General features: G+C 35.1%; 1 protein-coding gene across 1 annotated transcript; it reads left to right on the forward strand.

The window, feature by feature from the left end:
- Window positions 1–7857: 7857 nt before the first annotated feature.
- On the forward strand, window positions 7858–8709 carry LOC113764798 (21 kDa seed protein-like). Its single transcript, XM_027308796.1, has one exon. It carries the CDS (start codon window positions 7922–7924, stop codon window positions 8564–8566), a length of 645 nt encoding a protein of 214 aa, XP_027164597.1. The 5' UTR covers window positions 7858–7921; the 3' UTR covers window positions 8567–8709.
- Window positions 8710–19167: the final 10458 nt, after the last annotated feature.

A 19167-nucleotide genomic window follows, 5' to 3' on the forward strand; every position in this document is an offset into this window, starting at 1 on the left:
TTATTCAGTCTAGATATTGAATTGCAATTGGAGAAAAATATTTTTAATTAAAATGTTATATTAACAAGTTCTTTTCTGTCAATGGACTTTTTGACAAAATAATAGTAATACTTAATTTAATGAAACATAATAAGGAAGCTATATATTGTGTAATAAATAAAAATTTACATTAATTTATTAATTAAATACAACTACTCAATTTTCCAACTTTTTATTCTTCCATTATTAAGGAGACAAAATATAATTGACTATTCTGTAATATCAAACTTTGGAAAGCAATCATATCTCAAAGTGCAAAAAAGAAGTAAAGGGGTAATATTATTAATTAGCTGTAAATGTTTAGGAAGAGAATTTCTAAACTTTACTTCTTATTAGTTTCCTTGTTTCCTTATACTATATAAGATTGAGTTTTGGTCAAAGAATAGGTTGAATTTCAACCGCATAGGTGGAGGTTTTCTGGAAATGTGAAATGTTGTGTATTAGTTTAAAACCTTTAGGTACAAGTTAAGGAAGCATATATTTTGGTATGTTTACTGAAATGACCCCATTTTAATACATTTAAAGTTGTCATTGATGAGCCATCTGGGTATTGATAGAATGTGTAATTAGTGTGCAACCGTTTTTGCATTTTGTACAACCCATATATGCTTGTGTGTTGGTGTAATTACCGGAATATCTCTTAACTATCAATAATTCCCCTTTTCAGCCACAGATAACCGTTTGAGATGTTGTTTTGTCTGAAACATTTGAATGGCAATGGGATTTAGGAAATGAGCCAACAATTTCTCTATCAATGGTAGGAACCCATTTTTCTATCATTTATAATCTGCATTTATGAGTCACAAACGTTAGTCAGTTTATCCCCTTTCAGCTTCAGGAGTTAAGTTTTCCCTTTTTGTCTTTGTCTACAACGATTTGTCTCATTGTTTTCTCTTCCATCCAAGCTCAACTCTGAAATTACCTATTATTTCGTCATTAATTACACCCAATTTAATTGCCGAACCATTGGTATGTTAATGCCTAAACAGTTGATTATCAGTTTATCCCTGTTCGCATTCTAGGATTGGGATAATTCTACCTGGTTTCATACTAATCAGCTCAGAATGCTCTTCAGTCCCAGTTACTCCTGGTGGTTCAGCGTGAGGTTAGATTTCACCCCCCCCCCCCAATTTTTCAGTTCCTCTCTTAATTTTGTCAGTGTGTTCTTAGTACCTACAATTAGCGACTCTTATCGCATTGCCTAACCCCAATTGGTCTGAGTTGGTTATAATCTTATAGGTTTGGAGCAACAGCAAGTAAGAGCTCTCGGTGGAGATTCTAGAATAAGGCTAGCTTTTTGTGTTGCTCTACCTTTCTGCATTATCAACGACCTTCAATTTGACACAGTTTTATTGTAACGCTGTGTGAATTGATTGATTATATCGTTTATCTTTTCATACTAAATTTTATTTCTTCTCACAATGTGCTATTGTTTGTTCAACAAAAAAATCTCATTTCCCACAGGGACCAAACACCCGTGAGATGCGCGGGCACTCCCCCCTAGTTATACTATATAAGAATGAGTTTAGAGTAAAGATGTTTTTTGGATTTCAACCGTAAGGGTAGGGCTATTTTAGGAATGTAAGAGTTTGAAGTGCAATTGGAGTATTGAATACAAGTCATTATAACTAATTTAGTTTTGTTGTAATTACTTAAATGTCCTTTTAGACATTTAAAGCTAGGGGTGAGATTGAACATTGGGTATAACTAAATTCAGCTTGTGTTTTAGTGAAATAACATAAAATCCCTTCTAATCATTTAATTGTATTAACATCCAAGTCTCTTAATTTCCTAAAGCATTTCTCATCAGTTATCTGCAAACTTATGATATATAGATATTAAGACACAATTAATGCCAATTAGTAGAGAAGTTTGCTTTCTTGGCCGTTACCCCCATCTGTTCATATTCATTTCATTTACTTACAACTTTCTTTCACCACAATCATGTAGCCTATTAAATTTGGATATTGCTATATTAGCTACTTCTCTTTCCCATTTTGCAACACTTTTCTCAATAAGTATATTTTCTTTATCCAATCTACTTTTTGCTTGTAAGAAATCTCAGTAGGTATGTTTTTTTTAACCAATCTACTTTTTGGTTGTAAAAAATCTGTAATCTTGAAGGTTGTATGTGTGATGATTTTTTAGTATTATAATTCAATTGTCCATATTAGATAGGCATGATAGGGAGGAGATCACATTTGTTAATTATTATTTGTGGTTTAAAGTAAGTTTATCATTATAAATTTTTTCATATGCAGATTGCATCTACTTTTGTTGTTTTAACTATTAGTTATGATAATTTTCAAATTGTTTGTTATTTTATTGATGATTCCATTTAGGCAAATTTTTCACTTCATTTGATTTGCCAATAGGTTTAACTATCTACTTAAAACTATTTGGCTGCAAATCTAAAGTATGTACTTCATTACTTTTAATTGTTTTCTTGAATTGAGTGGTCTAAGATGTTTTAGTACTTTATTTGACGTGGTTATTCCTCTAAATTAGCATTTTAGTTGTTGTATAAAAAACTGATGTTTAGTGATTGTAATCCCTATCCAGAAGGAGATGCTTTACTATATGTTCTAAATCATGCAATAAATCATAATTGATGGATTGGTGAATGTGGAGATTTCATGATGATATGTCCTTGGAATCAATATAAATTCAAGAATTTGGCTTGCAAGAATCGAAATTCCACTAGCAATGATTTTCTTCAAATATGCTAATTGTTCAAATCTCACTTATATGACAAGATAATGTGGTGGATTGCCCTTATATTAAGATCAAATTCAAACTAAACAATAGATTTTAATATCCATAAAGTGCATGAGCAGATATAAATAGGTCTTTTATTTTATTAGGTTAGATGCAAAATAGTTGATCGTATCTTATAATTTTGTTCATTGCATATTAGTATATTTTTTAACTCAATATGTAACTTATGATTTTTCTATTTAATATCATATATTAAAATTGTCATACTTCAATTCTTATACTATAAAATACCAAATAATAATTATTAACCATCTTTAATTATAAGCACTAAACTCCCACGCGTCGCGTGGGCTTTTCCTCCTAGTTACACAAAAAGATTGCATAAATGTAGAATGAAGTACTTAACTTTAAAATTTGGCTAATCAATAATGAACATTAAAATAAAAAATTTGGCTAATCAATAATGAACATTAAAAGAAAACAGTTAATTGAAAGGTGTGTGCAACTTAGCTAACAAGAGATTTTTCTTAAGTCGACAATAAACTGTTAACAATGTAAAATATAATGCTAAAACAATTAATAAGTAATCAACTAACAATAATGCAAGGTCAAAAATATTCAAAGATGAATAAAAGTTCAAAATTTCACAAGGCAAAAACTAGGTGATCAAATTTTGTTAATATTTTAGAGGGGACAAAGAAAAGATCTCTAATAAGAGTTATTAAAATTTCTTAGGGATTAAAAAGTAATCTCAAGACGTGGGGGCCCCTTCCCCCAGTCCCTCCGCCAATGTCGGTGGCACCATGTTCCAATATGGACAAGTTCATTGTTTCAACATTACACGCACCCAAACTATCGAAAAATCCACTGGCATATTTTTTTGATATTTTCCTCCACAATTACCCCACCATGATGGACTTTAAGAAAATCATTATTGCCACCTTCACCTGTTATAAACAATAGGGATATACTTGATTAGAACCGAGAACCACTCTGTCTTAAAAAATAGGAACATGAAAGCAAAGGCTAACCAATCAAACAAATAGTCGCTTCCCGTGGGCTAAATATAGTAATTCACTGATACATTTTTAATTCAACTTTGACCCACATTAACCAAATCCCACCAATGAACAAGCACTAAACATCATAAAGTTGTTTACGCCCAGACCAGCAATCATAAGCATTGCACCAAACCTAATTAATGCTATTTGGAGGTATAAGAGTGAGGAAACTTACTCTTCAAAAGCTCATTAATGCTACCTCCTATATGCATTTTGTTGCTCATTAATGCAGCGGACGAAGATCCGGGTTTAGATTAACTGGTGTCTTTTTGGATGGATTTTAAGATGAATGGTTGGATGTAGGGTTTCAAAATGTACCTGTACTTTCGATCCTCCAATCGATGCTATATTGTCCCGTCAAAATCTTGTTTAATGATTTTAATGAATGTTGGAATGTATGCTTTCTTTTTTTGCCCCGCATTTTGCATTATTGGTGACTCAACCCAAAAAGCACTAAATTCGTTAGACATATATAGTTTAAGGACTAAATTAGCTTAAGGACTAAATTAGCCCCAATTAAAGTTTAGGGACTATTGCGATTTTTTTTTTTTAAATTTTTTTCCCAGCAGGGTAATGGTGGAACTTAAGGACTACTGCAGCTTTGGATAAATATTTTTGGGACTATTTTGGCCTTTTGCTCCAAGGAAAATTTCTCTTAAAATTGGCGAAAAATATTTAACTTGTGGAGATACAGAAAATTCCTTGACGCAACAAGATTAACCTGTAGCCTTGAGCTCATTGCCAGAGAAAAGCAATTTAGTGGCATTAAATTAATGATATTTTCAATTATAATGCCAAGATAAGAGATTATAACAGTATCTGTTGTTATTGCTTAATGACACTTTGTTTAAAATGTCAGAAAAATAAGATTTAGTGACATTATTATGACATTTAACTAATAAGTATCACAAGATAATGCCATTTATCATATGCGTGCCACAATAGAGTAACTTTAAGTGTCATGACTAGAGGTGGCAAATCAACCCACTTAACTAAATTTACCCATATCCGCCCATGAATAGATGGGTATGGGTATCTTAAATTTTTGTATATAGGTATAAATGGGTTACCCAATAATTATTAAATGGGTATTATTGGGTAACCCATCAAATCCAATTAACCCATTTAGAATTCTCTTCCCCCCAAGTCTCTTCTTTTCCCCCACCTTTTTTTTTCAAAATTTTCATTTTGTCATGATGTTAACTACTTTTGTTTCATTATTATTATTATTATTTGTTGGTTTTATCTTATTATTTTATTTTCTCTTAGTTTGTTAACTTGCTCATTTTTTAGCATTACCAATTTATAATAAATTTTAGCCTATTTTATTATCTTTATAAAATGAAAATTTATATTTATATATCAAAAAAAATGTTAGGGGTTCAAAATTTTTGGATTAAGTTTTTATATTAATTTTTATAGTACTTAGTTCAAAATTTTATATTCTTATTATTCAATTATTAAATAATAGGTAATTTTGTGACAGAGTATAAATGAAAAAAAATTGGTAATTAAGTTTATTGAACATTACAAGTAAATATTTAAAACTAATAATGGGTACAAAGAGTGGTATAAATTGATAACTTAGTTTGCAAAAATAAATTTAAATGAGTTTACAAAAAATTAAAATAGATGGGTTATAAATGGGTAATTGGGTTACCCAATTCATTTTTTGACTTACCTATTTATACCCATCTAATTAAATGGGTATAAATGAGTTGACTTACTTATATCCATTACCCATTTTACCCAACCCAAACCCGCCCAAGTCACCCATTTTGACACCTCTAGTCATGACCATGATGACTTAGAGTCATGACCACGTCGTGGTACTAAATTTAATAACTTTACCTATCTTACAATGCTACATGACTTAATAATTTTTTTAATACAAAAGAAATAAGGATTGTAAAGGTAATTAAGTAAACTATATTTTTTAAAAATTAATTAAATTCATATCATCCTGTACTCAATTAGCTATTAAGAACATGAATTATTTTTTTTTAAAAAGTAAATTTCTAGCAAGAGAGGTGTGATTTAAGAAGTAGGGAGGGAAATAGGGAATTTGAACCTAAGATCTCTAAGTAAAATAATAAAAAAAAAACTTATCCACTAGACAATGAAATCCTCAACAATTAAAAATAATTAATTTTGTGATAAAAATCTCAAAATTTGTTTTCTAAACCGTAATAAAAAAACCCAAAAAGAACATAAAAAAGTGCCAAGAAATTATTACTTATGTACAACGTAACTTGTGGTTTCTATCATTTTGTAGATTCAAAAGAAATTATTTGTATATATGAAATTGGTCCTCGTGCATAAATCTAATGTGGACGCGATCACAGAAGTTAGCTCACTGAGGATGGATGGCAAAAACTTGTGTAGACCTGGTCTATGAGCCAGTTGTAAACCAGGTAATGATGAAATTGCAGTATCATCAAAAGTAAAAACATTCAGCATAAGTCTTTGCTTCACTTTGCAACGCTCTGCGCTCCCATGTCTCTCATTCATCTTCTTCTTCTTCTTTTTGTTTTCCAAATCTTTTTAAATTTCTCTTTTGAAATACATACGAGAACAAATCAAAATCTAATAAGCAACGATTTTCAAGATCAGGTTTCTTTTGCCTTTCTTACCCAAATTCCATCCCACACTTCTTGTAAGATTTCCCAAACCCCCTCCCCACATCTTCAGTTTTCTTTTGCGGTAATTTCTGCTTGGATTTGGTTTATTATTTTGGAAATATATATTTGGGGTTCAGTAATTATGAGCTTAACCCCAAAACAATATATATATATATATATAACCTTAAAGCATCTTAGGAAATGAAAGAGGGAAAGAAATCATGAAGAAGGAGAGTGGCAGTGGTTCCAACGGAGAAGGATCTCACCAACACAAGTTGGGTCAGTTGACAATGGCGGTCCACATTTATAGTAAAAGGTCGTTTGTTTGAAAATTGCTATTGATGTAAGAGTTACATTAGTGAACGATTTGTAAGCGATCAAGTCGAATCCACATAAATTTTTTCTTATAAAAAAAATGGAGAAAGATTTCAAGAGTAGGTGTCTATGGAGGCACAGAGAAGGAAGGGAGCCGTCACAATTTTTGGGGAGGGAAGACAGAGGAAATAAGGTGTGGATAATATGGTGATGATGATTGGGGTACGAAGGGAGCAGTGACTTTTGGGGAAGGAGCAGATAAGGAAGGAGTGGTGATGATTGGGGTATGCATGGAGGGGACACGGGTGCAACCGTTCCTGTCAGTTATGTGTATTTTGTATAGCGCATAATTTTGTTTATATATGATGTATTTTACTTTCAATAACGTGTAACTTTAGAACAAAATTTTATGGGTCCCACACATTATTAAAATTGAGATACAAAATGAAATTTAAATCGTACAATTTTTTTTGACCAAATATTGACCGTGAACTGATCAGGGACGGTCCTTCTGATGACCGTCCCTGCCCCATATCCCGCATGGAGGGTAGGAAGCAGGATTCGGAGTTGATAAGGGATGGAGGGAGTCCGGATGAGGGGCAGGAGCGGTCATCAGATAGACTGCTCCTGAGCTGTTCACGGTCAAGATTTGACCCAAAAAAATTATACGATTTTTGGTAATCTAGTAATCTAGTAATTAGTACTATTTGATTGAATGAATACTTACCAATTCCCCTTTATAATTTTTTTAAAAAAGTTATACCCTACTTATGAATTTCAAAACTTCCTTTTACCATTCACAATATTTTCCCTTCAAATTACAAATTTTGAGATCAATTTTAAAAATATTTAATGACACCAAGCACAAGAAGATGTCAAGAATAAATCTTCTTCATGTAAAGCATTTTCCAGAAAATTTCTTCATAAACCATATATTGCATCGAATCGAATGAACGCTACTACGGTTTTGAAAGCCATGAAAAAATGCAGTTACAAGATCAATTGAACGGTACAAGCACACGTGTAACGGTGGACCACAGTAGTTGGAAACAAAACTTTATCATCACCTTTGAGTTCATTCAGCTATATAAAGCGAGCAACATAGCTCGACATCAGCACAATTGCACTGAATACTTCCTAGACTTCGTACACACCTTGCAGCTCACAATGAAGAAATTACTTCTCTTCCTTTCTTTTCTACTCTTCAACTCTTTCCTTTCTTTTGCTGTTGAAGAGCCTAATCCAGTGCTCGACACCAACGGGGACGAAATCCGCCCCGGTGTCGAGTACTACATGGGGACCACCTTCCGCCCTGGCGGCGGTGTAACTTATGGCAAGGGCCCAGGCAATGAAATTTGCCCTCTGGCAGTGGCTCAGGCGTGGCTCAAACGAGGCCTTCCAGTAACTTTTACACCGGTGAACCCAGAAGAAGGCGTGGTTCGTGTTTCCACTGATTTGAACATCAAGTTCGCTGAACCACCAATTATTGATTTTTGTAGTGGATCAAATGTGTGGAAGGTTCATTTCAACGAGGCACTCGAACAACACTTTGTACTGACTGACGGAGTTGAAGGGAACTCGGGATGTGAAACCATGGCCAATTGGTTTAAGATTGAAGCCGTCGGTGTTCAAGGTTACAAGCTTGTTTTCTGTCCCACAGTTTGTGACTCCAGTTCTGAAGCGATTTGCAAATATGTTGGCATCTATCATGATGACGATGGAACCAGGCGACTGGCTTTAGGTGGTCAGCCTTACCCGGTGGTGTTCATAAAGAAAAATGAAGATATTCTCAAGTCTGTTACCTCTACTTAATTTCAGTTTTAAGTAAGAACAATAAGGAGCCATGTATGCTCTATCTCTCCAGTGAATAATGTATGACTCTGTAATATTGAAAGCTTGTACTGCTTTCCATATGAAAAATTATGGAACTTATCATAAGGTTGTTTGTTTCTTTACATTTTCTGTGAGGTGCATGAGTGGCATATCGAGCAGAGTTGTTATACGATTTTGAATGAAACGATTCAAGTAAAAGTGAACAGGTAAGAAGTGGAAACTCCTCCTATCAAAGCCATTTGAGAGGGAATATGAGCAAAAGAAAAGAATTCCCTAAATCCGCAAGAAATATACTAACTCCTGGATGAGGTACTGGAAAGGAGGAGTTGCAATTCTTGATTTCTTTATGGTAGAGGCCTGGATTTGTCACAACACTACAAAAGACTTCTTATGGGTATGTCGCTGTATAGAGAAAGTGGGCGGTACTTCATAGTTTGACAAAAAAAAAAAAAAAAAAAGAAAGAAAGAAAGCATCTTGTTCATTTGAAATAGAACAACTTTCAAATGATCTTGATTGCTTTGCCCTTGATTGCCTTCATCTGTATTCAGGCTCTTTCACTAGATTAGACAAGCTCTAGTCTACAATAGGTCTATCCTGGCATGGAAGAAAGGTAAAATTAATTGTCATCATCGACAATCTTTTTTTTTTAATATATTTTTCATCCACATTTTTATGGGGTTCACTTAATTCCAATTAAGTTGTTTTTTCGCGGGCCTTCATTACTGGCATGAAGAGGTTAATCCTTCCCCCACTTATTTATAAAATTTAAAGGGATAATATGGAGGTTTCTCTTAATATTACCTTGAAATTTTTTATATGGTGTAAATTCTTAATATCCCATAAGGTTTCTCTTAATATCAGAACTATTTATTTTTGTTGTATTAAAAAATTTACGCCTTGAAAAAGTCAAATGTACGAAGAGATTATTTTAGTTTACAATATAACTTAAACTACATCATGTATTAAAATATATTTCCTAAAAAATTTCTTGACTTCCTAAAATATAACTATCCACGAAATTTTTCAAAGTATCAATTACTTACCAAAATCCTTCCAAGTGGTTAACTTTGATTAGATTTAATTTATCCACGTTTTTTGCTGTTCCACTACGACCTTGATATAGAGAAATATGGATCATTATTAGATATCAATTTATGTTTTTCATCTACATATTTTGGTTTAAAATTTTATTTTATTTTTTTGGTTAAATAATTATTGAGAGTAAGAGTAATGTTATCAATTTGTGACCTTTGATAGAAATATTTTTGTCAAACTGAAGTGAAATTTTATATACCTCAAGGGAGGTTTCTGAAATTATCCCAAAATTTTATATATGTACAACGTAACTTCTGGTATCTATCGTTCTGAAAGGGATGCAACCAAGTGGATGATTATCACCTTGGTGCTCGTGCATGAATCCAGAGTCGATGCAAACACACGAGTTGGCTCACCGTGGATGGACCATTATCTCCAAAAAGGTGATGTGTTCGTATCAACTGTTGATGTGAAGACTGAAATGATAGATAATTTGCTAGTGTTACGGTAAGTGTCACTGTAAGCGACCTGTGAACTCACAGAACATGCCCTCACTCGTAGTGTTTTTTTTTTTTTTGGGGGTAATTAAAGGTATAACATAGAATAAAATAGCAGTCAGTTTACAGCAATTGTCCTGAAGAAACTAAATCCCCTTAACTCCTCAATAATAACAGGGGATATTTGTTGGGTTTGTTTGGTGGGGGCGAAGATGGTGGGCAATGAACAAAAATACAAAAGCCTGACTTGAAATGGTGGTTAGAGTAGATCTCACCCAAAATTTATAAAAAAAAGAAAAGGGGATAATTTTAGAACAAAAATATGAGGTTTTGATAGTTTCACTGTCCTCCCTTGAAATTTTAAAAGTAACAAAGAAACCACAATCATGTAAAAGGTAATAAGAAAAGGGGAAAAAAAAAGAGAGGTAGAAAGAGAATATGAACCGGTGGTAAAAGTTTAGAAGGGAGGGAAAAAAAATTAAAATGTCTGAACCGGTGCATGAGAGAGCAGAAAAGTAAATAAAGAAAATAAATAACAAGACAATATTCTCAAATAATTCAACAATTATAGAATGACAAAGTGAAGTGAACTCGAAGACAACATACTCACCAGCAAACCAGCAATAACAGCAGCAGTGCAAGTTAAAATCAACCCAGTAAATTAGGAAGAAGGAAAGTTCAAAATAGCAAAAGCAAGTAAAGAACAGTGCTTATGAGGTATTGCTTTCTGTCTAGCGAAGAAACAAAAGCAATAGAATAGAAGAAAGAATGTAGTAGATGCACAATTACCGCTAATCATGATGATAATCACTAAAAAATCCGGTGGGAAAAAACAGATGAACTCTGCAACCATTGTACAAATGCAAAACATAGAACCACCTCAATCAACGAAACCAAAAACAGGTGACTCTTGACAAGAGTGCAGAGTGACCTTAAGGAAAGTGGGAAAAAAAATTTGTAAGGCCTGTTGAGTGGAAGTGTAAATTCACACACAAGGGATGGGTAATATAGTGAAATAAAACATCCATCATTCGGGTCAGGTACAACCACTCGTCTGCAAAGGAGGACAAGTGATGTCTGAGAATGCAGTGTATTAAGGAATTGAGAAAACATGTATATGTTTCAATTGAAAGAACAAAATATTTACTAACAAAAATAGTTGTCAATTAGTAATAAGAAGGCAAGTTACAACAGAAAAAATTATGTAACACTTTTGGATTGTAAATTATTTGAGAAAATATTGTGAAAAAAGTGTAGACACCAAATTTTGAATAATTTTTATGTGGCATCTATTTCATGATTTTCATTTTAGATTGCTTGCATTCGTTGTTTACTTTTAGTTTTAATTTTTAGTTTTAGCTTTTAAGTTTAAAATTAGCGTAGAGTTTTTAGAAAAAAGAAAAGGAAAACATCAAAAATATGTTGTAGTCATTTTGTTTTTATTCAATGCTTTCTTGAAAAGAAAAATTCAAAAAAAATAGGTTTTAGTTGGATTGGAAAAATGAAAAAAAAAGAAAAAGGAAAAAGGAAAATTTGTTCACAAAAATATGTTTATTTCTTTAAATTCAATCTTTGGGCACTTTAGTTATTTTTATTAAGTTATTTTGAGGAAAAAGAAAATGATGAAAAAGAAAAAAAAGGAAAATTTTAAAATGGCCATTTTTGTTTAGTTTTTTGTTTAAAATTATTTTTGTTTTGTTATTATTATTATTACCTGGTTTGTGTAATTTTGTTATTATTATTATTATTTATATTTTATCATTTCTGTAATCTTCAAGTTGTTTTCTTAAAAAAAAAAAAAAAAAAAAAAAAAAAAAAATTGATTCGCGGCATGCAAGTTGCCGCGACTTGCAAAGTGAAGATTCGGGTGAGCCCCTTGGGCTGCAAATACAGGAAGAAAGGACGGAGGTTTTAGGGTTGAAGGGAGGATCATTTGATATAAATAGAAAAAGGCAAGACAGCCGCAGGAGAGGGAGGAGGGAAGAAAGGTCGACGGCTAAAAATTATCAGAGAGAGCCGAGAGAGTTTCTTGGGGAAACAAAAAGTGACGGCGAGAAAATTTTAGGACAGGGGAGAGGGCTGATGAACGAGCAAAACCAGAGAGACTGAGAGTGGTAGGGGGCTGAGTGAAAAGCTGTGAGCTTGAGGATGGAAAAAGAAGATTGTTAGGGGAGCTGTTGGCTGCTGGAGAGGAGCGAAACCAAAAGGGTCTTCAGTCGCGAAGACGAAGAAGGGCTTGTGTCATCGCCCGCGCTCTTTCGCTGACGTTTTGAGGTTTCTGGCCGAATCATCTTGAGCCTTTTCTCCATTCAGGTATTGGATTCTTACCTGTTTTACGTCTTGACCGAAAGGGAATTGCAGAAAGCTTGCGGCTTTGCTTGTTTTTATGCTTGGATTTGTTTAGCTTGGACTGGTTTTGAGAGACAGAAACTCGAATGTGGTCTATCATGAATGTTCATCCCAAGTCCCTCTCCTAGCCTCTATGCTGAACTTATGACTCTGATGGAAATAAATTAATGCATAAGGTTCGGATAAGTTTCATCTGCACGAACAAATTTGCAGAATTTTTATTTCCCTAGCTTTCTGTATGCGCATTCTTTTCCCTGATTCTGTGAATTCCATGCTCAAGGCTAGTAAAGGGTTTTGATGAACCTTGTCGCCTGTTTCTAGGATGTTTTGTGTCTAAATGTCTAATGATGTAAACTCTTGGTCACACGGTTGCATGGGTCCTCGTCTGGTTGCAGATTTTGTGCATGAAAGCTTGCTGCAACAAGCTTGAAGTTGGCTTGTTGCAGCAGCGTGGATTTTCTGTTTCGATTGCCCAAAGCTCGAAGTTTTCTTTCCTTGGCTTTCTGTCCAGCATGATTTTGTATAAAAGAGAGTAGATCCATGTTTGAGGATATTTGACTAGTGCTGGGTTTCTTTGGCCGAACAATTTTTGCTGAATGTTTGCATCTGCATTTTATTATTTTTCTGAGTTGCTGTAAGCTGCGGAAGTAGCAGCAGCAATTGCAGAAGTAAAGAGGTCTTTGGCATTTGTTTGCTTGCGTGCAAAAATCAAAAACTTTGTTCAGGTTATGCTAACTAAACGCTTGAGATATTTACTGGTTTGGGGTTGATAAACCTATGAGCTTAGTGCATTTTTTTTTTGTGTGTATGAGTGGAGCCGCAGGGTTGCAACAGGAAGCCGCAAGTGTCGTCCTTTCTTTTGCTGCATTTCGTCTTCATCATTTGCTGCTTTCTTTTCTTCCCATAACAGCCCATACAAGCTAGTTTTTTTTTTGGTCATCTTGTTAGCTGAATCTGGTGTAACTAATTAAGGATAGAATTGCATGTTTTCGTCTAAATGTCTCATGATTTGCGGATGCACAAACAAGAGGGAACATTGCAGCAAGATTGTTGACCGAAAACTTTGCAGAAACCTGAGGACAGTGAAAACGCAGCAGATTCTATTTTGTTGTCGCAGCCACTGTTTCTAGTTGTCATTAGCATGAAGTGCTGCCATGAATTATATTTTTCAGAGGTGTTTAGCCATGTTTGTTAATAGAAGTTGGTTGAAAGCTTTGAATGGATCTTGCTTGCCGAATCTTGTTGAGAAATCATGGAAGCTGTTGAATGAATTGGCATGATAATCACTTGGTTTGTTTGATGCAGAGAATGCTTTCGTACGTTTGCATGCATGCATGTACTAATTCCAGAAAATTGCATCCTCACCCCCCAAGTCTCCCCTTCTCCTGCTATGGCCCAATCAATTGAATAATTTCATCAAATTGGTCCTTGATAATTTTAATTTGTGCAACTTCATTGCTTGTTTGCTTCAATTAACTACCATGCTTAGCTTAAATTGCACTTAAGTTATGACTTTAGGGACTTTATGACTAAGTGAGCCTTGTTTTGCCCATTTCTTTTAATTTTTCTTAAATAAAGTGGTGCCTTGACCTTTTTATTATTTTGGAGGGTAATTGAATAATTTCACTTCATTGGGGCGTCAATTCAAGGGAGGTACACTCTATCCCTCATTTGCACTACATTTGACCTTACGTGCTCCTACGTGTTGTGTGAATATGCCTGTCTACTTCGCTTTCCTTACCTCCTTGCATGCATTTACTTACTTTTTACTTTTATTTAAGTTTTTATGGGGTATGTGTACACCTCTTGGCTTGTAATAGATAGTGCTCGGAGAGCATCTGGTCCATTCACCCTTTCCCTTTTATGCTTTTATGGGGTATGTGTACACCTCTTGGCTTGTAATAGATAGCACTCGGAGAGCACCTGGTCCATTTCCCCTTCCCCTTGGTTGCTTGTTTTTGTTGCTACATGTTTAATTGCTTTATTAGGCTCTTGCATCTAGTCGAGCATGCTAAGTGCTATGTGCTATGTGTTTACGAGTGTTTTGGCATGTCTACTTGCTTTCATAGCCATGAATGAGTGGAATGGATGAATGTACGTTTCCGCTAGTCCAACGCTAGTCGGAATTCATAGAATGGGCTAGTCCAACGCTAGACCCTTAGGGATTTCCCCTCATTAGCATATCATTTGCTTGTTCACTACATATCATGCATTTTTCCTTAGTTTTATCATCTGGCATGCTCCTCGAGCCCCTTTTCCCCTCATTTTAGGATTTTTGCATCTCATACTAGTTATAGGGTACATTTGCGTGAGAGTCCCTTTCCGATAAGGGAAACGAGCGAGTGTGGCTACTCGATAGCCTTAGCACGCTAGTTTCGCCTTCTAATCAAAGGGAAAATCAAGTCACGATTTAGGTCTCCCCGTACCCAATATGCATGAATTCCCTAGACTCATGCATTCTCAATCCACTCTATCATTACACTTTCACTTTTGTCTCATTTGCACACATGCACCTTTTTATCACTTTCACTTGCACACGGACACTTTTTTATCTCCACTTGCACACGAACCCTTTTATCTTCACTTGCACACGAACAACTTTATCTTCACTCGCACACGAGTACTTTCATCTACATTTGCACACCTTCACTCTTACCTTATTACTTTTATCATTTTTTTACTTCACACAAACTCCCACTTTCACATGGCATGCATCCCACTCATTTTTCACGTCATTTAGATTTAGGTGTGACCTCTCCAAAAGGATCATTATTGGGCTTCACAATTAATGTGATTAGCACCACTCAACCTTTGAAGAGAAATTTCCCCCAATACCCCTAGGTCTAGGTTTTTGCATTCATATAGACATATCCAATATGCGATACATACCTTGGGTAGAAAACTAGGAAAGGTAAGGTTAAGTCGCGCAACTAGCCTTGGCTAGGTCAAAGGGGTGCCTTGGATTCTATCCTTGCCTTCCCCTTTGTCAAACGTGACCCCCGAACCTTTTTCTTTGGCTTACGTGGACTAGGAGTCGTTTTAAAAAGGGTTTTACTACTTTGTCTTTAAAAAACACTTTTTGGGTGACTTGGTACACCCCAAATCTATACCAAGTGGCGACTCCGTTTTCATATTTAAAAAACCCTTTTTAAAATTTCATTTGGCCAAATCGTCGCTTTCCAAAGTCCCATGGCCTTTTTACTTTTCATTTTACACACGTTCACACCACACCTCACACATCATCATCACACACATTCACACGCATCAAAAAGTGGGGCGCGACAGTTGGTGACTCCACTGGGGATTTCCTAAGTGGGTCCAAGCATTTGATTTGACCATTCTTTTCCCTTTTCTACCTTTTTTATGCATAGCATTTGGATATTAGGGTTGCATTTTTCTATTTTTAGGACTTTTGGCCTTGCACGCGTATTAAACTACTCCCTCACTCACGTATGTATGATTGGTTGTTTGGATGAATATTTTATTTGTTTTATTCCGCGCTCGCATTGCATTTGGGGGGGGGTGTGTCACCTTAGAGCCTCGCGTTGGTTCTTGATCTCTCCCCTCCAAACGAGCACTAGCATACGCACATACGCTTTAATTATTTTTACCCCTCATTTATTTTTCTTTTAGTGGCTTGTCACGCCACTCCACCTTATTAGGATTTTAGGCGACCCACTTGGACATGTGATCGTATCACGACGTGTGCGTAGCATGATCCAAGGGGTCACTCGATCTTCCGCTTTAAACTTTAGGTTGATGACCTATTAGTTTTTAGTCGAAGGTTGAGGTTTTTTTTAGATTCGCCCAGACGGGTAGCCGTAACACGACGTGTGCGTAGCAACGTCTGGGGAATCGCTCGAGCCACCGACAAGGAACCTTGGGAGTGATGACCCTTGGTTTCCAAGTCTGAAGGCTTGGGGACCTGAGCTTGTCGAGTCTAGATGCATTAGTGAACCCCAGCCTCATGCATCCATTTTAGAATTGCCTAGGGTAGAGTCGACCTTACCCTATTAGGGACACCATGCACGGGGGGAGGGATCCCACCCTCTTTCCTTATTTCTTTGTTGCTTTTGTATCATCTAATTGTCCAACGTGTTATGTGATTATGTGTTGAACTAACGTTTTCTTGTTTCTTATCCTTTGCATTCACAAACGTTAGGAAATAAGAGGTCTGGCATGATCCTCTTTTAGGACCTACCCTTATAGATAGGACCATTGCACGTATATTTCATTCGTAAATTAATAACAGCATACCATTTTAGGCTTACCCTGGCGTAATAAAGGGTCCCTTAGGTCATGTTTCATTTCGGATTGCATATTTTACTGCTTTAATAAAATGGCATCATGCACAAACCATAGAAAGGGAATGCCACGTAGGGAATCCCGTGTTTAAGAATAAGCCACCTTGTGTCTCGGATACTTAATCCAAGGAGACTTGCACGTTTACATTTTGTACCATCCAAAGGGGTAGTGCACAAGGTAAGGTAGGATCCGATCATTTTCATAGAGTGATCTTTGGAATATGAGCATCTAATAATCACTTTTTGGCCATTTTATCAAAAATTGGTAAAAATCCCTTGCGTGAAGGACATTAATTTGAAGAAATTCACAAATGATTCCTCCTATTGAGACGATAAATAAATTGAGGCCGAAATTTGATTTTTAGAAGGTCATAGACTAATGCACCTCAATAATTTTGAAATAATCAATGGCCGGACAATTCAACCGATCCATTTTGCCAATTCATTCAATAAATCATCAATTCATTTGACCAATTTACCCTTTTTAGGGTCACCTGGTCGATTTTGAATAAATCATCAATTCATTTGACCAATTTACCCTTTTTAGGGTCACCTGGTCGATTTTGAATAAATCGTCAATTCATTTGACTGATTTACCCTTTTTAGGGTCATTCGGCCGATTTTTGAATAAATCATTCATTTGGCCAATTTACCCATTTTTAGGGCAACCGAGCCGATTTTGAGTAAATCAAGTTTCATTCAATCTATTTGATCAATTTACCCTTCTTAGGGTGATCTGATTAATTTTGGATAAATTAAATTTCATTCAATTCATTTGACCTGTTTCCCTTTTTAGGGTAATCCGGTCGATTTTTAATAAATTGTCAATTTCATTTGACCAATTAGGGTTTCAATGTCGAATTTCAAAAATGAAAACCTAGTCGATTTTGAGAAAAACATCCGTTGCATCCAGCCATTTGATCAGTTGGAGTTTTGACCTGTGCTTCACTGAGAAAAGTTGTCAAAACGAATTCCAATCTCTTCGATAGGAAGTTCGTCAAGGTCAAACCCGTGCGTTTTTGCAAATTCTTGTATCGATCAAAAGTGATCAATCCCTTCGGACGAGGTCCTTATTTTGACCAACGTCTTTTCTCATTCCAATGGGCCAAATTTTTCAAATTATTTTTTTCACTCAATGAGTTGATCAGATCCATCAGGTATGGTATAGTGCCTGCTCTGGAGGATTGCATTTTCATGCTAGGCCTACCCTTGGCACAAAAGGGCTCCCCCATAGGACATGCATACCGATTTTGCAGTTTTGCCTACTAACTCGGGGTATTTTTTCTTTTTTTCCCCCTCCCCTGCATTCATAAAAATGTTTCAATAAGGTGAAAATATTTCCCTATATTGGATAACAATTTTTGATCCGATAAAGTTCAGAAAGTATTATTTGATTCTTGGGCAGGTCCTATAATGAAAACATAAATGATCTATCTGGAAGCTCTACGCTAAAGCCTCTGAGAGATGTTGTAATTGTTTTCCAAAGGAAAATTTTGTATATTTGATTTGTTAATACATTTTGTTCCAAAAAGAAAAGGAGACAAAAAGTGTATATGTGGAGCTCTTTACAAGTTTCTCTCTTCTCATTTGTATCGTAAATTGAATGAGAAATTTTGTTTCAAACTTTTTCAGCAATAAAATTTTTGGACAATCATTGTTTTGTGTATATTTATGTACATTTCATTCTTTATTCTTATTCATTGGAGATTTCATGATAAATTTTAAGAAATAAGACTAAATTGGGATTTTTTCAACCTCCGGCCTGAACATTCACAATAAGAGTGTTCAGAATTAAAAGAGGTCACTCAAAAGGGCCCATGAGATACCTTTCTCCTTCACTTAACCCCAAAATAAAATCAGTCACATTGATCGATAAATTGCAAGTTGGGGCAACTTTTGCTTGAAAATGTCCGCTGTGTCTAATCCGATTCAATCACATCTAAGTGAAAGCAAAAATGTGCGTTATCCTTGTTTGTTTTGAAAATTTGGAATGATATTTGAAGCATTCGTTTCTCTACCTATACAGATTTTATTATTTGCTCTCCCATTTGAGCCTTTGGAAGGATAATTTCGTTTCAAATAAAGGCCTTAATGATCTCTACCCTACATTGGAAAACTTTCAAAAGGGAATGGGTTCTCAATGAGCATTGCATTACTTTGATTGTCATGAAGCGTAAGAATGATACTTTGGCCATCATTTCTATAACCTAAACACTGATCATCCCTTGCATCCTCATTTGAGCTAAAAATTGATGGTTCTTTTCGAGTGCACATATGATCGCACCCCACATTGGGGAAGGAGATTGAGGAATTTTGAAAAAGGGAAAAGAAAAGGGGAAAAGCAAAAATGCTAGAATAAGGAGGGGAAAAGCAAAAATGCTAAAATAGGAAGGG

The sequence above is a fragment of the Coffea eugenioides genome, chromosome 3, assembly GCF_003713205.1.
Source record: "Coffea eugenioides isolate CCC68of chromosome 3, Ceug_1.0, whole genome shotgun sequence".
Lineage (NCBI taxonomy): Eukaryota > Viridiplantae > Streptophyta > Magnoliopsida > Gentianales > Rubiaceae > Coffea > Coffea eugenioides.

Coding starts and splice junctions, on each gene's coding strand:
- LOC113764798 (XM_027308796.1), top strand. CDS start 7,922: ATGAAGAAATTACTTCTCTTCCTTTCTTTTCTACTCTTCAACTCTTTC.